The 25,940-nt window shown below is 52.4% G+C and overlaps 1 protein-coding gene and 1 long non-coding RNA gene across 9 annotated transcripts in view; both read right to left on the minus strand.

Moving 5' to 3' along the window:
* Positions 1-3,054: 3,054 nt before the first annotated feature.
* On the minus strand, positions 3,055-5,267 carry LOC123650039. The gene is made up of 3 exons (XR_006739235.1): positions 5,218-5,267; positions 4,240-4,466; positions 3,055-3,105 (listed from the first exon to the last, which is right to left on the minus strand). It is a non-coding gene; the product is annotated as an uncharacterized LOC123650039 (long non-coding RNA).
* A 5,528-nt stretch (positions 5,268-10,795) lies between these two features.
* Positions 10,796-25,940, minus strand: part of MGMT (O-6-methylguanine-DNA methyltransferase) — a 249,036-nt gene continuing 233,891 nt past the window's right edge. For 7 of the 8 annotated variants that reach the window (XM_045567878.1, XM_045567870.1, XM_045567873.1 and 4 more), the window contains exons 4-5: positions 17,997-18,136; positions 10,796-11,163 (exon numbers count right to left, since the gene is read on the minus strand). In XM_045567878.1, coding sequence (XP_045423834.1) covers positions 10,954-11,163; positions 17,997-18,136 — 350 coding nt within the window. In that variant the 3' untranslated portion in view covers positions 10,796-10,953. Of the gene's footprint in view, positions 11,164-17,996; positions 18,137-18,476; positions 18,685-25,940 lie in introns of those variants that run through there. The other variant, XM_045567877.1, reaches the window with a different exon arrangement.

A 25,940-nucleotide genomic window follows, 5' to 3' on the forward strand; every position in this document is an offset into this window, starting at 1 on the left:
CCAGCGTGGGGGCTTCTGCACAGACCAAGCGCAAACACAGCACTGTCCCTCTGAGCACCGAGGTCCGAAGGGCACAGTGGCTCCACCACGGCCCGAGGGCTCAGAGCCCGCAGGGTGGAAGTCCATGCAGGCTGCGGGGCACGTGAGAGGCCCTGTGTAGGGGGCGGGGTTTCTGGGGAGCCTTCCTGGAGCGGGGAGGAGGTGGCTGCTCAGGCCTTGCAAGTGACACACTTCCACCCTCTCCTTGTTCCATCTACATCTGAGACCAATTTGCTTGAAACTACAGAATACCTGTCACGTTGCTTCCTGGCACACAAGTCAGATGTTTGCACAGAGAAGTACAGACAGCTACACACCTCTCGGTGTTCTGACAGTTAGACCCGTCACTCTGCATCTCAAGGAAGAGGCGGCTTTAAGCAAACGAGCGTTCTCAGCTCGGGGCGAGTCCTCCTGGCCTGGAGTCCACATGGGAGCAGCGGCCTCTCCGGAGGCGCGGCAGAGCCCCGGGCACGACTGCCTCGATGCTGCGCTAAATTCAGTGCCAGTGCGGCCACACCATGCGCTGTCTCAGTCGTCAGTTTAAGTCACGTTGAGGCCCAGATGTTTGTGTTTGGGAACCGGGTCACCCCGCATCTATGATTGGAGGACACACCTCTTGAACTGAACGATCACACGCACACTCCCACCACCCAGGAGGGCACGGGGGTGAGTCTCTCTGGGGCTGCACACCAGGTTAGATCCCGGCACCCACAGAACATCACGTCTGGGCGTTCTGACCTCCGGTGGGCAAGGAGAGTGGATTTCCCTCCCGTCTTAGGTGGGGGAGGAAGAGATTTAGCGACTTTATGCTGAAGCAGCTGCCCACAGGCCACAGGCCATTCACGCAGGGCGTCTCCCCACTGCCCACACTTCCCGCCGGCACCTCGCTGGCCGCCCGCTGGGACGCGGCCGTGGGCTCTCGTCCTCTGGGCAGGGGGGGCGGGCACGTCCTGCAGGAAGGAACAGCATCGGAGCGGAAGGCCACGTCCTGGAAGCAGGTCAGGCCCACGTGGCCCGGGGTTTCATGTCTTTCCAGGAATCTTCATCTCTGCAAGCAGCATCGAGGGGGAAGGGGAGACGACACCCCTTCTCACTTCCTCAGACACAACTCGAACAACTCGAACTGGGGTCGCGCTGCCCCAGGGTCTGGGCTTGCACCATTTTTCTGACACCTTATCAGCTTTGGGGGCTCCTGACACCTGCCGACCTCGCCCTTGCCCTGTCGGTGGCATCTCTGTGTCTGTGCACGTCCCTCTCCCCGGCGTCGACACATGGGCCGTGTCAGTCCTCCTCCCCGTGTGCTACCAGCTGCCAGAGGCTCCCCGAGGTGGCCGTGGACCAGGGCGGGACCCGCCATCCCACTTTCCATGAGAGGAAACCCGCACAGACCGGGGGCCTCCGACTGCTCGTGGCCCCGGCCGGCCTGTCTGGCCCAGCAGAGCCGGGACGAGCTGGGACTGCGGAACCCGGACGGCACGCGGTGCCGGACCCGCTGCCACGGCCAGGGCTGTGCGGCAACACCTGCCCCCTGCTGTTCTCGACAGAAGCCACGGCGATGACAACGGCAGCAGTAACGGGCAGAACCTGCAAGAATGCTACGTTAAAAACCCAACTCTTCTCCCCCCCCCCGTTTCCTGAGTCTTTCCTCCAAGCGGGTGCAAAGTCCCCACATTTCTCCTTGGCCTGCACAGCAGCCATTCAGTGCCCAGGTGCTGGTGTCCAGCCCCACAAGGCCCCAGGCAGCCTGCACGGCAGGAGGGCGCCGGGGAGAAAGGCACGCCCCCGATGGCTTCCTGTATGGTCCCCGGGCCGGGCTGCGCCGAGGAGACGTGACAAAGAAATCGTCAGGCACACGAATCCACCGCGCTCAGACCAAAGACCGCCGCAGCCTCCTCCCCCAGGTCTGGAACCCCCGACGTGGCCCTGTGTAAGGTGGCACAGAGACGGTGCACGTCCCTCGTCACGGCTGTCTGCAGCCCCCGGGAATCTGTGGTCATGCGTGGACACCTCGCGTCATTTCAAATCATAAAAGCCTTAAGAAAAACAGAGGTCTCCGAGTCGCTTAGGGAGACAGCACTTTATCAATCCCAAGGTAACGCTGTGTGGGGGCAGATGCTTCTGTCTACCTTCTGGAAACTGGCTTAAAAGTGCCCTTTATAGCATCTTAACAAAGTTACAGCCCTCCCCTGTGGACACACCCGGGGCTGGCCAGGCACTTTCCTCCACCCCCAGAGCCTCAGTCAACTGCTTACGAACCAGCCACTTCAAAGACGTTGCTTCTGGAACCCGTGATCTTCTGAGAAAATAAACAAAAATTAACAGGTATTTCTTCTTATAAAGCTGCTCGGGAAGCGGTCTCTGCAGGTGGAGATCTCGTTTGTTTGGGGAGCAGGGATCTCTGGCAGCCTGCCTTTCTCCACCAACTCGGTGCCTCGTGTGGGGCCACGTGCAGCTCCGGACGTGTGGGGCGGCCAGTGGGACCCGCTGTGTGCGGGGCAGACACCATGTCTTCCTCTCACCTGGGTTTTCTCTCCTTTTACAAAAACGGAGATTCCTTCCTCCCTGTTTCCCTCCCCCCCTCCTACACAGCACGCACACACACGTCTGGCTACGCACAGAGAAGGCAAAATCGCCTGTAACCCCCACCCAGAGATGCTCGTCACATACGTACCTGTAGTATCTCTGGCCCCTTTCCGGGGCGCGCACAGGGAACGCACCTTATCTGTCATCTTCTCCCTCGCCACGACGCAGGGACGGGCCTCCCGACCACGAGAACACAAACAGGACCAGGACGGCGTCATGCACAATAGTCCACTGAGCGCTTCACGTGGAACCACCCAGTCCCTTACTGGTGGGTATTAGGTTGATCCCATTTCTTTATGTAACACACACCACTTTGACGATGTCCTTGGTCGTGTTTCTTAGCACACGCGCCTTTGTTATTACTGTATTTTCTGTGTGCCTCATGAAGTGTTTGAAGATCTCTGGAAATCTCCTGATGGTTCCAGCACTCCCCTGCGGCAAGCTCTGTCCTCGCAATTTTGCAGACACCAGCACTGAGTGGCCCTGGGGGCGGTCAGGGTCACCCATACTCACCCCCTGGCTCCACACCACGGGCCTCCCCCCAGCGGGTGGGACTCGGCCCTCCCAGCACACGGGTAAGACGCTGCCCTGTCTTGGGAGCAGGCAGGTCACAGCAGACACCCCTGAAGGATGGGGACATGGCCACGTGGGCTTTGGTCCGTGGCGGGGCACAGCAGGAGCCTGAGAGGAAGGTGCTCACCCAGGGATGCCATCACTCAGAGGTGACGAAAAGAACCAGCCGTCTGTTGGGCCGCCAGTCCCCACCTCTCCCACGCTCTGGCTCTACCATCTTTCCTCTCTTCTGCCGTCCTTGGCGTCACAGTTTAACAGAGGGACGTCCGGTGAGTCCCGACAGTGCTCACGGCCCTTCCTTTTACCTGTCTCGATGTTCTAGACTTACTACCGGACAACTTGTCTGTCCCTGACTACGTCCCCTTGAGCTGCAAAGTGCTCCTGGGGAGAGGGGCAGGGATGCCCAGGTGTCCTTGGGGAGAGCGCCTGGCACTTGAGCAGGTCCACAACACCAGGCCTTCCCTCTGGCTTCCGGGCCTGGCCTGGGGGACGGTCACTCAGGCCTGAGATCTTTGGATCAGGAAGAAGATCCTGGGATAGGGTGGTCCCAGATACTCTGGACCTGCTATCACAGGTCACACACCCAACCCCTGAGGGCAAAGCATGGCTGGCTCACCCCTGGGGGGGAGACCTCAGGTGGCAGCAGTGCCCCCCGGAGCTCCTGCGGGTGAGAGGGAGGCCCACTGTCTGTGCCATGCCAAGGGCAGAACTAAAACCCGACGGTGGCCCAGGGAGCTGCAGGGACTCCCTGGAGGGGGGCTTTCTGCCAAGAGCCACCCAGCGCTGGCCCAGGGGTTAGGGACACAGGGCCCTTCTGCCCTGGAGGGTCTGCTCCTCCTGTCCGTAAGGGGAGAGGCTTCCGTGCACTGGTGTGCAGGGGCCCGCATGACCTCCTGGTGCCGGAATCCCATGGCCACCACCAGATCCATTTCCAAATGGTACTGGTGGTACCAACTGCCAAGTCACAGCTCTTCTGTGACAGCTGGCTCCAGAACATTCCAGATGTCCCAGGTGCAGCTCAGGGATGCTCTGCCATCCACTCACCCCCAACCTGAGGCCTTGGTCACGCTGGCAGGGTGGCCTGTCTGGCCAGGTGGGAGAAGCCTGTGGTCTGGCTGCTCCGCTGTCCCCAGCAGGGACTCCAGGGAGGCAGCTGCCACTCCCAAGGCCACCGTGCAGATCCCATGGGAACACTTCTGCCAAAGCCACTGCCTCTATTCCACGAAAGGCTTTTCTCCCAAGACAAGTGGTCCAAATGGTGGCTGAGGAGGCTATTGGAGTGAGAAGACTTAAGCTGTGGAAACAGCAAGACTCCTGGGAAAAGAGTGTTTTGGGAACCCCCGAATAGGCTTGAATTTGTGTGAAGTGGAGGGGTGGGTTTCACAATGCAGACCTTGCGTTTGAACACCTGCACCGTGGCCTGCAGGGCCCACTCCTGACCCCGGACACTCTCCACCCCTGCGATGGTGCCACACAGCCCAAGCAGCCCCCTCGACACCCCACTTCTGCTGCTGGGTGGCAGTGCTGGTGAAGGCCACCTGGGAGGGGCCGGGGCAGCTGTGTCTGTGTGACTGTGGGTCACACAGGGGAGAAAGGGACCCTGTGGCAGGCAGGATGCCTCCGCTTTGCCTTCCTGGGCGCCGTCCGCATCCGGCAAACTGCCTGCCAGGCAGTGACCTTGCCAGGACTTGCGGTCTCTGGCCCAGCAAGCTGCACCTCCGAGGGAGAGGAAGGGTCCCACGAGACCCACCAGCGCCAACAGTGTTGGGAGCATAAGGCAGGCAGAGGGGGCAGGGCTCGCACATCATCGGGTGACATCTGCATGGTCTTAAAAAAGCCACCATGTGCTTCAGGGCAGCCGAGGTCTGTCCTTCCTGACAGCCACAGGTGAGCGCTGCTGGCACACAGGCAGGTATGAGCAGGGACACAGGTGTGCTGGGGTTCACACCAGTGACTTAAACCTGACTCATTTAACAAGTGTCTTCCCCATGACAAGGAAAGTTTTCAGGAGGTGTCCCCAACCTGCAGAGGGACTTCGCCCGTGGGGTCTCTGGATTCCAGCCAGCGCGGCAAGGAAGAGGTTGGGACCTTATGCTGAGAACGCTGCTCATCCTCCCAGGGCCAACTGGAGCACTTGAATCCCTTTCCTGGACTCAAAACAGTGAGCGAAACCACAAGAGGAAGCCACTCTGGAACTGCCAGTCCCAGCACCGGCTCCCACGCACGGTGCCCGGTGAGCGTGGGGCTCTTGTTCCCACACCTGGGATTAAGAGGGCTTTTGCACAGTGAGAGTATCGTGCACTTACACGATAGCTTTTACCTGGAGGGATCTCAAAGCTTTCCTAAGATTTAACTCTCCGTGGGGACTGTTGTACCCCCCAAAGAAACACATCCACCGGCAGCGACTCAGAGTGGAGGAGACCACTTAGCCACGAAGGCTCCTGTCCGAGGGGGCCTGTGGGCAGCCTCCCAACCTCGGGGACCACGCCAGGCACAGATGTGCTCTGTGTCCAGTTAGAAAGTGGGCAGTGAGAGCACAGTGACAGTCCCCACCTTGCTCTGAAGCCACTCGCAGTGACTGGCCTGTAGCACAGCACTTTCCCTCAGAGACCCCGGGAGGACCGCCCACCCGCCCGCCTGCCCGGGGCTCAACTGCGTGCCCCATGCCTGCTCCCCGTCACCTGCCGGAAGTCTCACGTGTGCACCTACCTCTCCTGCAGCCACGGCAACCGCAACGTGCAAAAGCAGGATTCTGCATAGCTCACATGCTGCGTGATGTTGGGGCACTGATGTTTTCTCCGGGTGGGTTTTTCTCCTGTAAGTCAACAAATCAATCTGGAAGCACACATATTGCTTGTGCTCAGGATCCAAACACAATGGTGCGTAATGAGAAGACTTGGGGAAAAAAAGTGCTTGAGCGTGTGCACGTGAGGCGTGTGTGCACGTGAGGCGTGTGTGCACCAGGGTAGGGGGTGGCCCGACCCGTCTCGCAGAAACCGGGAGAGGAGACGCCCCGCCTCGTCCCCGGCTGGAAGCACGCGCTCCTCAGGCTGGCTCAGAGTCGGCAGAACCTCTCCCTGCCCCGCTCCCCCGCCGTGTCGCAGGCTGGGACAAAGTCGGCAAGCTCCGCTCTGCGTCCTCGGCCACGGAGAAAACAGGTTCCCGTGAGGCTGGCCACGTCACGGCCACAAAACGTGCCTCACTTTGCCCCCTCCCCACACCGTGTGGCGCTTCCAAGGACCCGGAAAACGACAGCTTGAAAGCAGGATTTCGCAGGAGGGTTTTTACGGCTCCCAGCAACCCCGATGCCACACTGGACGGGATCCATCTTAATTACTGTCTGTGTGGAATTTTTTTTCTGGTGGCTTTTTTTTTTTCAATGAAAAGAACATTAATGAGGAACTTTAAAGGCTTGTTAACAATGTCCTTTCATCAATCAGAGGCGCTGTCAGGCCGGGCTCTGCCGTCAGTTCGCACCTCGCGCCCAGCACCCACTTCCTACTTTCTCGTCCCGCCCCGCGCAGACGCCTGTCGGCCGCCCGGCTGACGGACGCCAGACGCTCCCCATCTGTCAGCGGCTGGAGCCAGGGGTCCCGGGGACTGCGGACGGTGCCCTCGTCACCGGGAGGCCCGGCGGTACCTGCAGTTTCTCCACCTCCCCAGCCCTTCGGACAGACGGACGGACAGGGGCCGCACGGCAGAGGCCTTTGTCCCCTTTAAATCTCAACGTCTTTCAAACTGATAAGTAAAATTGATGTGGACTTCAGCTTCTTAAACGCAACCTTTTAAGCAAATGCCCATGAACCAGGAGAAAACCCCCACACAGGCCGAGGGAGGCCGACTGCACCCGAGCCAAGGGCCCGCGCACTCCTGCCCGCCCGCCGGGAACGCGCGGGCATCCGGCGGGGGCTGCCGGCCAAGGCCGGTTTCCCAGTTGGTCCTTTAGGAAAATCTTCTTAGTGAAATAGAAAGATTTGCTTCTCCTTATGTCCCATATTAAGCCAATTTATCGCTCCAGAGTCCTCTATGCTGTTTGAAACCCAAACTGCACTGAGACCTCTGGCAGCTCTGCAGGGACACGAACAATTTTCACCCCAGTTCAGTGACGTTCTACGTGTTCCAGTGGGGCGAGGTCTGAGCTGGCAGCGCTGCCCCCGGTCACGGCTGGGGCATGCCCACGCCAAGGCGGGCCCCCGGCTGCTGGGCGGGGGAGCAGGACACACCAGCGGTGCCGCTGTCCCCCGAGGCCCAGGCCAGGGGTTGCGTGAGGTCTGCGGACACATCCTGGAGGAGGGGTCCTCACGGCACTGCAGGACCCTCCCGAGTGGCTCCCCTGGAGGTGGTCCACGCCCCCAGGGCCCCTGCTGGGTCACACCATACTCTAGGTTTGAAGCAATCTGTATGCACAGGTTTTCGTCTTATTCTGTGGCTTTATGGCAAAGAGGTTCTGGGACTGACACTGTTGTTCACAAACGATTTAAGAAGCAAAGTCAATGGTCTCCACACAAACACGTCCGTACTGGACGATGCTCGTCCCCCCAAAACACAGTTCTGGGTCACCACTCGGCACCCAGGGAGCAGGAGCGGCAGCCACAGGAGAAGGGGTGTGCACGGGAAGAGACAAGTCACACCGACGGTTTCCATCACTAGCGGATCATCAAGCCCCCCACCCGCAGGCTGTGCAGTAAGTGGTTGCCGCTGGACGAGACGCGTATGTGAGTTAAAGACCCCAACTGTGTGTAAAGCTTGCCCACTTCCTCTGAAACACCACTGCCCGGAATCCGCACCCAGAGCTGTAAGTTAATGATCCCACCAGGGTCTACAATTCCCCGAGCACAAGCCCTTCCAGACCTCCTGACTCGGCACCACCAGCACCGCGACGCCCACGTTGCCTCGGTTGTTTCTCTTCTTTGGACCTGAAAAAGTTGCATCAGGCCACGTGGCCACAGGACAAGCTGAGAGTGGGTGAGTTTACCTGACACTTTTGCTCCTAATGGGGCAGACAGACAGGGATAAAAATCTACCCACCCCTCCTAAAACTCAGTCTCCCACACTGCCAAAGGCACCTACTTCATTTTAAGCATGGTTCTGCAAAAACAAATCCTTCTGAGTCTTTTGTTGTCTCAGCCCCTGGAAACAAGAGACTAGCACGGCTGGTACGAGCTGCTGCAAGGAGCCAGCGGCCACGCCACCGCGGGTCTCCGTGTCATCCTCAAAGCACCGTGGTGCTGGACACAGAAACCTGGCAGGTGAGGTGGACCCGGGGCCAAGGCCAAAGAACAGAGCTCTCTTGTTTCGATATTTCTTTTTATTTGGAAAATATTTTTGTATTTCTTTGTGCCTTCTCTTTCCCTTTTTATTTTCATAAGCTGTGCTGCAACTTCGAGCTGAGCGGCTCTAGGCGACCTGCAAGCCGGCTTTTCATGTCGGCTCCGTAGAGCTTGTCCTTGGAGCGATACACGGCCACGCTGGTTTGAGCCCTGCTGCTGCCTCTGTCAGAGAGAACCTCGGGGCATCTATCAAGCCTGCCACGACAGGGCCCAGCAAACCCTTGGAGATGAGGCAGAGCGGGGTTTTGCACTGCACCAAGGGCACGGCCCAAACAGGCCTGAGCACGGTTCCAGGCTGCATGACACCAGGTAACCATGGCTGGCTTTGACGGGGTGGGTCCCCTGGCCACTGACCCGTGCTGGGGGCTCAGCCCTCGCTGGAGGCAGCTTTACGGGCCCAGGACCCTCCCTCAGAGCCTGGTCCCGCTTGGGAACTTGGAGATGACACTGGGAGGCTGTGGTCCTCCGTGGGCCCAAATAGGGAGGACGGCCCGCATGCAGACCGCGTGCCTGGCCCACGTGCGGGCGCGGAGGCAGCGTGCATGGTCTTGGAGCTGCGCCGGGAGCCGTCTGGGTTCCCTGGCCGCCCACTTTCAAGCTCACGCAGAAGCAGAGACAGGTGGCGGGGGTGGTTGGGGATGGGGGTCTCCAAGCAGCACAGTGCACGGCGCTGGTGCCCTGTGTTGGAAAGCACTCACATGCCACACAGCCCAGCCAGGCCCGATGCTGCCGCCTTGAGAACCCCAAGCTTCCGGTCTGTTCCGGAAGAGGAGAAAGCCACAGTGTGGTGTCACCCGTTGACTGCCTATGTTGGGGAGCAGCACTGCCCAGAAGAGCGCAGGGCACAGCCCCAGGCAGAGTGCACTCAACTCTTCCCACCCGCCTCCTGGTGACATCAACACACAGAACTGGTCCCCCTTCTGCCCTCAGAGAAAACCAGAAATGACCAGAAACACCCCCGCAGCCGGACGGCAGCGCGTTTAGTGTGTGCCCAGCACCGAGGGGCTGCTGGAGTAGGGTGGCCCAGGGTTTGTCCTGGACACCAGACCCCCGTGGGAACGACTGTGAGTGCGACTCCTGTGGCTTCAAAGGTACTGAGAACAGAGATAATGGAGGGACAGTCGTATCACTTCACGTTTCAGGGAAAAAGATCCAGAATTTGGCTGATGTAAGAAAATGATATACCAAATCTAAGTTACTGAGACAAGCCTGAAGTTTGTTTTCGTTAGGCACCTACCCTTCCGTGGGGGCAACATGTAACGTACTGTACATCCAAACCGTACAGGTGACGAGGCTGTACCTTTCTCCAGGTTTCGGCGACCTGTAGGAACCAGGCGAGCTTCCCTGCTGCAGTTTACACTCACGAGGAGCCCTGGATAAAACAGGCTTTCTACAGCACGGCTGGGTACGGTTCATTTTCTCCATCTATCAAATGCTCCATTTTATTTACCTATACGCAGAGCTACAAACTCCCCTTCCGCACTTTTTGGATCTAGTTAATCCCACAGCCGAAACGACAGGATAATGCCGTCTCAGGCTGTGGCACACGGCAGACGCTGGAAACCCTCCCTTCTGCCATTGGCAACAGGAGCTGTCGGGAGCGACCTCGGACTTTCAGGATCAACTCTGGGCTGTTGGGGCCCTCACAGGCCCATGGGTCCCGAGGTCCCTGTCACCCCAAAGGCTTCTGGGAGGAGAGGCCTGTGTCCCTCCCCTCCTGCTGCCGAGGGCACCATGCCAAGGAGTGGCAAGGGAGACCCAGGGTGAGACTTGAGCGCCCAGAAGGGTGCTGGCACAACAAACCCACGCCAAGGAGCTATTTATCCGTCCAGATCTTCACAGCAAATGGTTAATTTCCACTCAGTTCATTCAGACCATAAACAGATGCATCTCGAGTCAGATCTTCTGGCAGTTGGGACAATGAAGCCACAAGACCTCTAGTTAAAGCATCTACCTCCCTCCACGGCCTGTTCTCTGTCCTCCAGCAAGACCCGAGTGCTGGACAGTGACCACTGTGCGCTTGGGCAGCGGGAACGGCCAGAGAGCAAGGGCACGTGGGACCGTACTGGGGTGGGGACCTCACCAGTGAGGACAGACACAGGTGCAGCCCAGGACAGCCACGAGCTGGTCCTGGGGACGTCTGTGGTAGCCAGCTGTTGTCAGTGGGAACCAGACGTCACCCCGTCTTCCCCACTCTCTCGTCCCTGTTTTAAAAGACATTAAAAATGAAAGAACAGTGCCAGGTAAGGGAACAAATGACACACACGACATCTGGGCCTCTGAGTTTATTCTGCTATAAAACGTAGAAGCAAGAGGACACACTGAGTCCCACTGGGACACACCTGCCTCTTTCAATACGGGGGCCCCCACCCCACTTCCCATGCAGCGTTACATTTACACGCCCCTGGAAGGCTCACTCCCGCTGCACTCAACTTCGGCCAGCGTGCTGGGGGCTGGTGGCGTCCCCCGCTGCCCCCAGCCAAGCCCTCACCGGGCCCGAGCTCCCTCCCCAGGTTGGCTTCCCTGCCTGGCCGCCTTCGTGCGCCAGAAGCCACTCCTTCACGGCCACTCCTCCAGAGTAGTTGCCCAGGGCTCCGCTGCTACAGACCACCCGATGGCACGGGATGAGGATGGGGACCTGAAAAACAGGGGGGCAGCCACAGTCAGTCCCGTTGGGCTCTGGGGCCGAGGGCAAGGCCAGACCACAAGTGTAGCACCCCCAATTAGGGGCCCATGGCAGGTGGGCTGTTGGTGGCACCAGGGCTGGGGGCAGAGTTGGTTCTGCCTGGGCATCAACACCCCTTCCCAGGCCAGGCCCTGAGTCCCTGGGGGTCTCGGCTTGGGCCAACGGAGAGACTCACGCCCTGAGGCAAACACGGGCATCTTCCTCGGGATGAATCCCTCTTAGGCCAAGATTTGGGAGGAGAAAACAATTTTAAGCTCCTGGTGGCACGTAACATTGTCAAACGTTTCCCAGACAACAGGAGGCTGTGCCGCCCAGGCCACCGGGGGGGCCCAGGGCAGCCCACCCCGTCTCTGCAGACACAGTTTTGCCGGAACACAGCCACGCCTTTTGCTACCCACTGTCCCTGGCTCCAGAGAGTTCCAAGTAGGAGGCCCTGCTGCTGACTCCACTGGGAAGCCCCGAGGACAGGGCTCTGGTCGCGGCCCCCGTGGGCCTCCTACAGCGCCCGACCCGTTATTTTCCCAGCCTGGAGCTGGCACGACACACTGCAGGTCTACGACCGGATGCCACGCGCTTACAGGTGCTGAATGTGATGGAGGATCACGACCAAGCGACCTGCTTATTGTTCCTGCCGCCACACACAGGCCCACGGTCCCGTCTGATGATGTCTCTGTAGCCAATCCCACCAGGGCAAGGGAGGCCCCCTTCTTTCCAGAGGGGCGGGCGCCTTCTTCAGCAGGGGTCCCCAGGGACACCTTCTGCCTGGTCCTGCTGCTGGTGGCAGGGGAGGCAGGAGGAGCCCCGGCTCCACCGTCCAGCTGAGGTTCTGACAGCCACGCGCAGTGGCTGAGGATCACTTGCTGCTGCCCTTCCTTCGGTTTCCACGTGGAGGGACACGGCTAGTCTCACCCCCTCACCCACAGCGGGGACCAGTCACTGCCCACTGATAGGGGAGGAAGGGACGGGCACATCCGGTGCAGCACCTTTGGGTTTCTGCAGGTGACTTGCCTGCCCCAGGGTGTGAGGTGCCCTGACCGCTTCCGAGACGTGGTCACTCCTGTGCCGGTGGGGGGCCCTGACCTGACACCAGTGGGAACCAGCGGGAAGCTGCCTGGCCACGCCCCCCCTCCAATCTTGCTTTTATCCTCACGAAGCTAAAGTCTGGACACCCTCCACCCATTTCTCAGTTGGCTCAGGGCACAGGTGGAAAAGACAGGGACAAATGTATGGAGGTTACCTCTGGCTGTCTACCTCGCTCCCCGGGCAGCCAGAGGAAATACTATAGAGCACGCCAGGAACAGTCACACACCTGGGGGCCACCAAACTCAAGGCACACCTTGTGTGCCCATTGCAGGGGACTCTGGGTACTCCACACACATGTGCCCAAGGGTCCCAACAAGCAGCTGCTGAGAAGAGCCACACTGGGGCCATTTCCCAAGAGGGGTGGGTGGTGACATCTCAGCACAGCCCCACCTTTCCTATGAAAGAACCAGCCCGAGAGTCCCTAGGGCACCAGCCTTCTTCCTGGGAGCTCATGGTGACCAGGGAGAAGGGTGTGGGTGGTCAGCCACCGAGGGCCTGGGACATGGGGGGATACATTTCATCATTGCGCAGTTTCACGGCAGCTACTCCATGAAGAATGCAGACCGCCAATGCGCATGACGACAGGAACTGGTATTAGGTGGAGAAGGGGGAGGGCACTGGGCTTGCTCCAGAAGGTTCTCAGCTGCCACAACTCGAGGAAGGCCAAGGAGGTGTCCAGGGACCACTGGCTGACGGCCCCTGCCCATCCAACAGCTCAAGAACAGGCCACTGGCTCCTGCCCCCCCCCCCCGACGCCCGCATGTGGATCCTGCAGACCCAGGCCCATCTTGGCACTCACATGGCGGCCTGGGTCCACGTGTTGGGCCACAGTGAGAAAACACAGCTGTTCCTGCAGGACCCCGAGGGTGAGGACTCCCCAGGCCACCACCATGTCCCAGCAGCTCAAGGGAGAAAGGATCTCCAGCCCACCCATTCCCCAGCTCCACCCTCCAAAGCAAGCGAACTGCAAGAAGCAACCACCAGTCAGCGGAGGTTCCAGAGGAAGCAGCCAGGCTTTCGCACCCTGCGTCTTCAAGCTCTGTGTATCAGGCCCCTCTGCTTCCTGTGGCGACCCTGAAAGGCAGCCCTGCTGCCACCATCGGGCACTTGCCTGGCACACACTTCACCTGCCAGGTATGCCCCTCTGTGGGGCCTGGCTACCTGCCTCCCAGGGGGACAGCGTAATCCCAGCCTCACCTTGGACAGGGTGCTTAAAGCCCCTGGGAGCAGGCGGACCCCGTGCCCGACGCTGCACGGTTACATCCCACTACCCCAACACCCCTGCCAGGTACGTCCACCTCACGTCCCGTGGAGCTTCCTGCCCAAGTTCACAGGCCGTGAAGAGGCAAAGGTGGGGTTGCAACCACTGCTCCCCCGAGGGCTCCAGGCGCTGCCTCTCCAGGACCTGGGGCCCTGCTGCTGGCGGGTGACGCGGCTGCGAGGTGGGGCTCTGGCTTCCCTCGTGTCACACAGCTGTTCCTGGTCTGCCTACGAGTTTGGGTCACCATGGCAACGTGCACAATGACGCAGTCAGAGAGGGTTCTGACGGCTGCCTTGGGACAGCGAGGCTGATGCAGAGCTGACTTCCAGCATCGCGTTTGACACAGCGAAGAGAAGTAACTGCCAAGTCCTGGTGACAGCAGAGAATTCGACCTTCTCGGAAGGAGCAGCAAAAAAATCTCAAGATGGGCCATTTATCCTCACTGATGATTTTTATCAAATAGTCGCACTAATAATTGTAGCAAGGACAATAGATAATATACAATTCATGTTTTTGACTGGTAAACAGGTATTTAATTCAATCTAGTTGTACAAGCACTTAGCCACCAATTCAGTTTTCCTACCTAACAGCACATTTCACAACCAAGCTTTGATTTTTCTTTCCTCCCTCTCAATGAGCTACGAAATTATAAAAATGAGTAAAATAAACATCTCTTCTCCTTCTTTCTAAATACGAATGCAGAGGCCAGCACAGGTGGCCCAGGACGGCAATGACCCTGACAGCCATGACCAGTCTCCGTCTCACGGGAGCCGTCATGGGGAACAAACAGGTCGCCTACCAAACACGCGCCATTTCCACCATTAGAACAAGAACATGGCTTCCACACGCATTAATTTTGGCGGTGGGTTTCAGACTATTAGAATAATAAGACCTGCTAAAATTTATTGGGGCCCTAAGGACATTTTCAAAGGCTCTGTACCCTCTGTACCCTCTCCTTTAAAGCCTGTGCTGCATAAAATGTAATTTTTATCAATAACCAGGAAGCTCATAATATCACAGCTGCATTGAAATCTTCACGCTGTGAAATCTAATTCTTCCAATACACGAATCCATCACTTACGCAGCCCCTTTCTCAAATGCTATAAAACTTCCAAACCCATAGATTTGTCTCCAACAAAAATAACATGAAGGGGCCTTTCAATCAATAATGGAATCCCTCTGATGCTGGTACCCGCTGAATATTTTTTCCAACTTCGCCTTTGTTCTTCGGGGCAGCAGCCCACAAGGGAAAGGGCTTGTTTTCACTCGCAGCCTCATCAATACCTAAATCCTGGTGAACAAGTGACACGGAGAAGCTGTAATCAATAGCTCCCTGTGCGTTTTTTTCTTCTGGTCAAATGGTTCAGCTCCACTGACAACCCTGACACTTAGAACATGATGCTAAATCTTTATCAACAGCCATCTGGGTGACTGGCAGAACAAGACTCGGGGGTCATTAGCGCTCACGGCCATGTGTGAATAAACTCACTCCTCAGGAATGCGTTTGTTTAGAAAAAGGTGGGGAGACTCTCGGTGCAATGTATTGATCGCCTCTGAACTGCATTTAGCAAATTCTGTCTGAGGATGCAGAAGAAGGGTGTTTTGGGGGGGCAAGGATGTGAGATTTCAATTCTGTATCTGGGGAAACTGACCACCCTCTCATGCTGGGTGGTGGAGCAGACAGCCTTCTAGAAGGGTGCCCGACCGCCGCACATGGGCTAGCGAGTCCTCCCTGGAAAACTCTGAAGAAATCAAGCTCCTCGGATGGAGGAAACTTCCGCACAGCAAAAAGCATCCCCTACCCTGGTGGGGGAAGAGAAACTCACGCCAACAGCAAACGCTGTAATACGAATCAGCATGGGTCCACGTTTATTGCAAACCACCTAAGGAATTAATGCACAATGAGCTTTATGGTGTTTTCTAACATTCCAAATCCATTTTTCACTCTCCTCTCTTACATGCACAATTGCTCTGTTCAGCCTGAACATAAGAGATGTTTTCAGTGAGCACATCACAACGATGCACCGTCTTGGCTAGAGTGGACGTGCGTAGTCCTCCGGCTGAGCCGCTGCTGTCAGCGCCAACAGGAAACACACACTGGGGACATCGATGGCAGTCATGGCCCATCACTGACCAGGGCCCCTTCCTCCCTCAAGTCCCTGGGTCACCTTTTGATCCTCCAAGCCCACTGAGTGACGTTTTTCATGGGAACCTGACGGGAACCTGTCAACCTAAACTATAGGAAACCACGTAGGTGAAGAAGTTTCCTTGCAGGAGTATCTCGGGCACGTCTGTGCTGCAGTTGGAGGCATCTCTGTGGTCCTGCAGCTGCTGGCACTGCTGCAACCTTCTGCTCAAGTTCAAGGTCACTGCCTGAATTGAGGTCCATAAAAAAGGCCATGGGAGGACCCACCACTACCCGGCCGCCCTTGGCACAGGAGGGACGCAAGACGTGGTGCCTGTACGGTGCCTTCCTGTCCGAAACCACGGGCACCTCCGGTCTTGGCTTGGCTCATGGCAGGGGTGTCGATGTAGGGACTTTATGGACACTAGAGTTTCAAACCCTACGAAGTCCTATTTTATAAATTTCAGCGGCTGAGGCCGTATTGGAACAGAGACACTCATGGAGATTAATAGCTGGAGAAGGGAGCCAGCCTGGTTTGTAGAACGACAAATGTTTCTGAATATCGCCACAAGCAGGGTTGCTAGCCGGCAACGGCATCTCTACCGCAGAGAGTGAGTAAGCGCTCGCGCCGTGAGAGACAGGGGGGTGTGTGTTACTAATTCGTACGTGTCACTTAGCGGAGCTTGTCTTCATGGCAAAAGATGTGAGTTGCACACACTGAGGAGGCAGGCGGAGTGGCGCCCGCTGACGGGCCACCTCCGCCTTTGTCTCCAAGTGTGCTCGCGGAGGGCACGGCCCCACCTCCGTGGGGAGCAGAACGACTAACTCTACCCGACGGGCACGAGAAGACGCTGCCTGACACAGTAATCGCAGTGACGCAGGAGGAGGAAGCGAAAAACCGTCAGCATCCAACGTTCTCACAGGACATCGAATGGGGCCACAGCCCAGCAGCTGCCTTTTTGTACAGCAAAGCTGAACTCCTCAACCCTGAGTCACAACCTGGGAGGAGACGGTGGCCCTCCACAGGGAAGAGGTAGATTAAGCCTTGTCGGGAAATGCTAAAAACCGTCTTCAGAAATTTGATCAGAACGTTCCACGTGCACGGTGAAAACAGGAGCCCCAGTGTGTGGAGGGGTGTTTCCAGTGACGTAGCCGCGCACTCTGCGATTACACGCAGCAGGTGCAAGAGGAAATGCCAACCGTACCCACCCGCCACCGCGCTGAAACTGAGGACGCGCAGGGATCGGAGAGGCGGGTGTGGCGGCTGTCCTGTCATCTCACCCTGACAAGTTGGGATGTTTTAATACGGTGGAAAACCTCCCCAGATTAGGGTGTACGTCACGACAATTTGATCCACTGAAGACCTACAGCAGCTGCTTTTAAAGAACAACAACGCAGTTCTGTGCAAAAGGCTACCTGACTGCCATCTCCTAGAAACGAGGGACTGACCCGGGGCTGCCACCCGAGCGGGGCCACAGGCTGTGGCGGAAACGCCTGCTTCTCCCTTGCGAGCAGGGACGAAAACAGTTCTGGAAATACACACAAAACCACAGCAGTTTTTTAGAAAGTCTGTCTGATTTAGTAGTTTCCCACCCGTGATGGGATGATCACATTTGCTCTCCCTGATGAGATGGCTTTCATGTAGCTCTAGGGAGAGGCCATTATGAACGTGACAGCACACCCTCGCCGGGCCCTGGGCGGGTACCGAGACCAGGAAGGTTCCAGGGGCACTGGTGAGGTGGTTCGGACTCTCCCAGAGGGACTTGCGGACTGGGTGTCCTTCCTGCCCACTCGCAGGGTTCACAGGCATGTGTGGCCCTGGCCAGGCCCACGGCACGTGCCACACACGACTCCCTTCCTCACGCTGGACAGCCCACAGCTGCAGCACCACGGCTGTGCCGCCAACCCCACGCTGCGGCCCAGCCCGTCCTCTGGGGAGCAAAGCCCGTGGCTTCACGAGATCGAGGAGCCTCCAGCTTGGGAACACGTGAACACAGACACACGGGAAGACAGTGTACCGCCTCGGGCCACACCTCAGCAGGGGTGGTGCCCTCCCCGGGGGCCCTTCTGTGGGGGAACGAGTGAGCGAGTGAAGGAATGGAGGCCACCCTCCCGCTGGCCACTTCTCCAGGCTTCCCCCTCTGGTGTTCACTGTGACAACAAGGGGCTTGTGTCGTGACTCGAACCCAGAGGCGGTGTCAGTGGTGTGTGGTGCAGGGGCAGGTCCCCGCCCAGCCACCTGGGAAACACATTCTTGGCAATGGCACTCGGCCCCCACTGGCCGGCTCGGCCAGACTCACGCCCGCCAGGACTCACAGGATTGCTTCTCATGGCTCCTCCCACGGCCCGCGCTGCCTTGGGGTTGCCTGCCAGGGCTGCTAATTGCTGGTAAGAAACCGTTTCCCCGAATTTCACAACCTTCAGCAGCTTCCATAACACCTGTCTGGTGAACGAATCTGAAAGGGAGAATGCAGAATGACGTTATTTGGACAAATGGCTCCAACAGCTCTGATATAAATAGCTGCCAGTCCCAAAACGGAAAATGCATCGACACAAATAGAGGTGTTAGGCTCAATTAAAACCTGGGCCCCCACACCTCCCTGTCACCATGTCGCCAGGCAAGGAGAAAGGCGTCAAGGCAGGGCACAAGCAGGCTGGCCTGGTGGAAGATGTCCCCAACTTCCCTCTTCCCCACGTTCCACACAGGACAGTGTGGGACGCCCTTCTGGTACCTGGGCACGGTAAGTCAGCACACGGCTCAGTTAACGAGCACGGGAGTCCCCCCTGCCCACCTACTTGGAAACCTTTTGTCTGGCTGCTTATTTTCCAACTTCAGCCGGGACAAAGAAGGAAGCAGCAGCCGTGGGCCAGGCGGTGATCATGCTAGCTGTCCACGTCCCGCAGCGTTGAGGAACCACCCCCCAGCTGCTGCTCAGAATGCCAAGCCCTGTGGCACGCAGGGGCTGCCGGTGACCTTGGCTACAGGCATCTTTAATGAATAGGGCTGCAAAAATAAAATAACTTTATTCCCATTTTAATTGACTAACCACATCAAATCACATTTGCACTGCGTCCTGCTGCAGGAATGAATAGGTGAACGCGTGAGAACATTCTCTGCCTCCAGGTTTGAAATTGTTTCCCCAGCGTGGAGTTTGCGGGAGAGAAGCCCAGGCACGCGAAGGAGGCCGGTCTGAATCGATACCTATTGTCTTGGCAAGGGGGACACGGCTCAGGAGCGCTGGGGAGGAGCCACGTCCTCCAGCACAGGGCCCGAGCCCTCCGGGGGCAGGAGTTTCCGAACGGCCACACAAAGGGACGGGCTCCGCAGGCAGGAGCCATGTTCCGAGTGTGTCCACGACAGCACTAATTACACTTGGTGCCAAGCTGGCAACGTGCGATTTGGTTCTTAAAGGAAACACATCCTTACATGTGTGTTAAATAATAAAAATCACTTCTTAACTGAAGGGAACGATAATCGCTTCAGTGGGAAAAAAAATGTGTTTAGTCTTTATTATAACATTAAGCAAATTAAACATCAGCATAATCCAGGTGATACTAGAAAAGGGTCATCAAAGAAATTAACTTTGTTGTTCATTAATTTACATGGATTAGTAGAGGGCAGAAAGATAGCAAATGTGCTCTAGTTTTTTATGATATAATTTCAAACTGTACACCATTTGTGGCAGGAGGGTGACTTTGGGGTTAATCAGACTGATTTGTCCTTTTAATTGCTTTCTATTCAAAGAAAATTCATTAGATAATGTTCTCTTCAAAATTCATGAATCAATTTAACTGAAGAAACCACATTAACAGCTCTGGGTTCATTAGCACATGCAGTTGTGTTACCGGCTGATTGCTGGGGGGTTTCCTTGTGCAAACACACTCTGTTTACTGTCATTTCTTCAGAAAGCGTTTTGAAATCAAACTGTTAATCATTATTGTTGTTGTTGTGCCTAACTTCAAAAAATGGAAGAAAAGCAAGGTAGCCTGGTGGTGACTCGGAGGAGGAGAGATTTCAGGGGCAGCCGTCTCGGAAAAGAAACGGTGAAAGCTGCCCGTCGGCACCGTGAGAAACAGGCCGGTCTCCTGCCTTCCTCGGAGAGCAGAGTCGGTGCCTTTGTCTTCTGTGCTTTGACCTGGGGAGAAGATGCTGCCCAGGTTTCCTGGGAGAACAGCCTGGAACTTTACTAAACCTGTAGCAAAAATACAGGGAGGTGTGTGCAAACTCTACTGGAGCACAGAGCAGTTCCCAGAAACAATGGCACGGTTCCAACCCGCGTCTGAGCGCCAGCCTCGAGTGCCGCGCTGACAAATGACTGCCAAATTACGGAGCACCTTTCTCTCCAACTGTAAAAGTGTCATATAATAAAACAATTACACGTCCGTATCTGAGCACAGAGTTCATCAAATATGTTCAAGCTTCACTGGTCAGTTTTTCACGGGAAACCAGCTCTTACTGGTACATACAGGCCATGTATCAGGAAGCACAGCTCAGAGAATGCAATATTTAGCAATCAAGTACATCATCTTACAAAATGTGTCTGAAAACTCAATTTCACCCTGTAGGGGGCAAATGCATTAATTAGTTTAAGCAGCTCTCAAACCGTGCCTTTAATCCTGACCTGCACAAAATCGGACGGCTGAACTGCACCCATTTTTGGGGAGGGGCCAACACTTTAAAAGTATCATTCTAAAACGGAGTAAAATCTTCTCATAAAAATTAACACATGTTGATGTGGAAAATATAATTTCTTGAGGATGAGGAGACTATCAGTCTTCAGTGGCTGGCTGGATAATTTTGTGTGCCCCAAGGGGACAGCCAAGTATATAACCTGAGCTTTTGTACCCCGATGATGAGCTGAAAAAAAAAAAATACCATCCTTCTCTCTCATCCTGGTCCTCCCCTGCAGGGCAAGCCCGAGACCCCGGCACTTTGTGAAGCAGCCTCCAAATGCCACATTCTGCATGTTCCTTTCTTTTGCTTCCCTCATCCTGTTTTCTCTCCAAATTCATCCTCCTTCCTGCCTATTCTGGGGTCCCATGTATGTTGTGCTGTGTTTATGCACCCGGGGTAAAGGGACACTCTGCTGGAGGCTGACTTGTTTCTGTTTCCTCATCTTACAGACATGGGGACATGGGGTGTGGCAGCTTTCAAGATATAGTAGAAAACAAAACAAGCAAATTAAAATAATACTAAGGAAAGTTACAATAGCCCCAAAGGAGGAAGCAAAAAAAGAAACAAAAACCAGAGGGAACAAACATAAAACAAACAATAAAATGTTAGACTTAAATTCAAACATATTAACAAGTTACATTAAATGTAAACGATCTAACCACACCAATGAAAAGAGATTGTTAGAGTAGATAAAAACTGATCTAAGAAAGTGCTGTCTATAAGAAATTTATTTCAAATAATAGCTATAGATAGTTTAAAAGTTAAAAGATAAAAAAGATATACCATGCAAACACATTAAAAAAGTTAACATAAAGTGGATTTAAGTGCAAAGAAAATTCCCAGGAGTAAAAAAGAATATTCCATGGTAAAAGGATCAATTCACAAAAACACCACATCAATCCTAAATATATACATGCCTAACAACAGAGTTTCAAAATCCATGAAGCAAAAATCATCAAAATTAAAAGGAGAATTAGACAAATCCATAATTATATTTGGAGACTTAAACACTTCTTTTTCAGTAATCAATAGAACTGGGTTCAGAAAACTACCAAGGACATACAACTGAAAAATATCAACAACCAACTGGATCTACTTGATGTTTACAGAACACTCCACCCAGTGACAGTAGAACACACATTCTTTTCAAGTGCACATGGAACAATGACCAAGACATACTGGGCTGTAGTCCATATTCTGGGTCACAACTTTAACACATGTAAAATAATTGTAATTATACAAGTTATGTTCTCTGATCATAATGAAATTAGACTAGAAATCAATCAGAAAGATAATAGAAAAATCTCCTGAACATTTGGACAGTAAATAAACCACTTCTAAATAATTTGTGGGTCAAAGAGGAAGTCTAAAGGGAAATTAACACACTGAAGAGAACGAAACTGAAAATGAATATTAAAGTGTATGGAACACAGCTAAAGCCATATTTAGAGGAAAATTTATAGTTTTAAGTGCTTATATTATAAAAGACAGGTCTCAATGATCTAAACTTCCAACTTAAGAAACCAGGAAAAGAAGAGCAAAGTAAATCCAAAACAATGAGAAAGAAAGAAAAAATAAGGGTAAGGGCAAACATCAATAAAATTGATAACAGGAAACCAAGAGTAAGAACCATGAAAGTAAAAATGGGTTCTATATAATGATCAATAAAACAGATAAATCTCTGGTAAGACTGACAAATATAAAAAAAGAAACAAATTACCAGTATCAAGAATGGAGGAGGAGATATCACTACAGACCCCACAGATATTAAAGAGATGACACATTCCTATGAATAACTCTATACAGAAAAATTCAACAACTTAGGTGAAATAGACCAATTTATCTAAAACTACAAACTACTAAAACTCACCCAAGATGAAATAGATAAACTGAATATTCCAATACCTATTTAAAAAGTTGAATTCATAGTTCAAAATCTTTTGGGGGAAAAGAAGTCTCCAGGGCCAAGATGATTTTACCACTTAATTCTATCAAATGTTTAAAGAAAAAATAAGATCAATTCGACATAATCCTTTCCAGAAAATAGAAGACGAAGCAACATTTTCCGAAGTACTTTGAGACCAGCATTACCCCAATACCAAAACTAGAAAAGTAAAAATCAATCTCTAATGAATACAAATGTAAAAATTCGCAAAAAATATTAGCAAATCAAAACCAGAAATATATAAAAAGAACAAGAACTCAAAATGATGTAGAGTCCATCTCAGAAAATCAAGGTCGATTCAATGTCTGAAAATGAATACACCCATGAAGCCACAGTAATCAAGACGGGGTGGTATTTGTAGTAGAACAGATGCAGAGATCGATGAAACAGACCCACACAAATACACAGTTATCCCTCGGTATCTGTGGGGGATTTGTTCTAGGACGCTGTGTGCTTACCAAAATCCACAAATGCTCCAGTGCCTTATATAACATGGGGCAGTACTTGTATATAACCCATGCACATCCTCCCATATACTTAAATCATCTTTAGATTACTTATGATACCTAGTACAATGTAAATGCTATATAAATAGTTATTATATGGTATTGCTTATGTAGTAACAAGGAAAAAAATCTGTACAATCTCAGTACAGATGTACCCATTCTTTTTTTAATATTTTTGATCTGCAGTTGGGTGAATCCATGGATGCGGAACCCAGAGACACAAAGGACCAACTGTAGACTCTGACAAAGATCTCTAATGAAAAAGAAGGGTGATTCAATGAAGAAAGGATAGTCTCCTTAACAAATGGTCTGGAATAAGCAGATGACCATGTGCACAAAAAAGAAAAAATCTAGATACAGACTTTATGCTTTTTACAAAAATGAACTCAGAATGGATCATAAACCTAAATTTAAAAGGCAAAAATCACAAAACTTTCAGGAGACAACACAGGAGAAATCTAGGTGATCCTAAGGTCACTAGGACCCATTGGTTTTCAGAAGAGGTTTTAGATACAATATGATTCATGAAAGAAAAAAAATAAGCTGGACTTTATTGAAATGAAAAACTACACCACAAAAGATGTTAAGACTCCAAAAATAAAAGTCACAGATTGGGAGAAATTATTTGCAAGACTTGTATTGCAAATAAGCAAAGACTCTTGAAATTCAACATTAAAAAAAAATCAAACAACTCAATTAAAAAAATGGGCAAGTCTGAATAGAAACTTCATGAAGGAATATATACAAGGTGACTAATAAACATAAAGAATGGTATTTAACATAATTTGTCTTTAGAGAACTGCAACTTAAAATGAGATACGCTTATCCACCTATTAGGCTAAAATCCCAAAGCTGACAGTACCAAAACCGGCCAGCAAGCAGAGCAACAGGGATGCTCGTTCACTGCTGGTGGGAATACAAAATGGTCCGGCCACTTGCAAACAGTTTTGTCATTTCTTACAAGCCAGAGTCTTACCATGTGACCCAGCAGTTGCACACCTAGGTATTTACACTCAACTGATTTGAAAACTCACATCTTCACAAAAACTTGCCTGTGAATGTTTATAGCAGCTTTATTCGTATCAAGATGCCCTGTGATAGGTGACTGGATAAACCTCAGTATATCCATACAATGAAGTATTATTCAGTGACAAAAATAAGTGAGCTATCAAGACACAGAGAGACATGGAGGAAACTTAAATGTATATTTCTAAGTGAAAGAAGTCAGTCTGAAAAGGCTACATACTGCATGATCCCAACTATATGAAATTCTGGAAAAGGCAAAACTATATAGACAGAAAAAAGATGGGTGGTTTCCAGGGGCACAGAGTGGGGAGAAATGAACAGGTGCAGCACATGGTGGTGAAACTATGCTGTACGCTACTGTAATGGTAGAAAGGTGGCATCAGACATTTGTCAAAAGCCACAGAACCTTACAGTGCAAGGAGTGAACCTAAGCAATGTATGCAAGTTAACAAAAATAATAAAACATTTCAAGATGAGGGATCCTGGGAAGGAAATATAGACTGTGACAGGAGACTCTCACTGTATTACAAATGTATGAAACATCCTCACTGCAGGAGGGGGTAGGTGGGGACTTTTCTAAAAGTAACTTTGGAAATGAGTGGAGACTAAGATTCAAGGCAAGAGGAACTGCACCTAAGTACTGAACTCCAGTTGATAAAATTGTTTCCTATGAGCATATGTGTTAAAATTTTTGATACAGTTATATATGCATACTGGGCTCAAACGATTAAGTCAATGGGTGGAAGAAAGTGGGAGCTGGGCTCCTCACTGTGAGTGATATTTACAGATAAGCAAGAGGCAGCAGCTAGAATAACCCATGTGATAATAGATTAGAGTTGTAGACATCAGTATGAATGTTTGGCTTAATACAGACACAGTATAAATATTTCCATACGTGCATCTATCTATGTGCCTATACATGGGTTAGGGCACATACATCTATTTCTGTGATCTGTCAATTGGGAAGACTTAGAAACAACAATATCCCAGTGGCAATGAGCAAACCTAGCGGCCAGACTTTGGTTTCTAATACTGTTTTATAATAAAAGGTCCTTCAAGAAGTGACCTTTTTCCCTAGGACTAGGGCAAGAAATATAGAAGATGAGCCTGGAGCATCTATAGTGTCAGAGAATAGGACATGCTGAAAACTGAGATGAAACAAACAACAAAAACAAATCCCAAACAAATCACAATGATGTAAGGCGCAGGGACACAGGAGCAAAATGAAAAAGCTTCCCGGGGCCAAAGCTGGAACAATTTCAGTGACAAAATTGGATTACAATCCAACATATAAAATAAATATCCATCAGTCCATACAGCATAATGATTGAATAAATAAAGGAGGAGAGAGAAATCTCCCATGCAGAATTCCCAGTAGCTTATGCAGGTATTCTCCCCTCAAGGAGGGGCGTAACTTCCCATTCCTTCAGTGTGTTAAGCACAGTCACTTCCTTTGAAAGGGAACAGTATTGAGGGCAGAGGGAGGAAGGGTAATTTTTTTGGTGGAGAAACCTGACAAACACTACTTCACCCAGGTGATCAAGATCAACATCAACAGTGATAAATTATATTGACGGTATGAATCTTTGATATGACTTGATAAAATGGAACTTTACCTATGTGGTTTTCCTCCTGAAAACTTCTAACTCCAGTCTAATCTCGAGGAAAACATCAGACAAATTCCAAAAGAGGGACATTCTACAAGATGTTAACCAGTGCTCCCCAAAACTGTCTAGGTCATCTAAAACAAGGAAAACCTGAGAACCGGTCACAGCCAAGAGGAATTGAAGGAGACAAGATGAATAAATGTAATGTAGTATCGCAGGTGAGACTGGAATGGAAGAAGAACATCAGGTAAACACTGAGAAAATGTGAATAAAGTATGGACTTTAGTTAATAATAAGGTATTGGTAATTGTAATAAATGTACCATACTAACGTAAGATGTCAGTTATAAGTGTCACAATAAATATAAATATCATAATTATAAATGAGAGAAATGGGTGTGGGATATCAGGGAATTATCTGTATTAACTTTCCAATTTTCTATAAATCTAAAACTGTTTTAAAAATGATGTCTATTAAAATAAATTATTTATACATATTAAC

The sequence above is a fragment of the Lemur catta genome, chromosome 14 (genome assembly GCF_020740605.2).
Source record: "Lemur catta isolate mLemCat1 chromosome 14, mLemCat1.pri, whole genome shotgun sequence".
NCBI classification, from domain to species: domain Eukaryota; kingdom Metazoa; phylum Chordata; class Mammalia; order Primates; family Lemuridae; genus Lemur; species Lemur catta.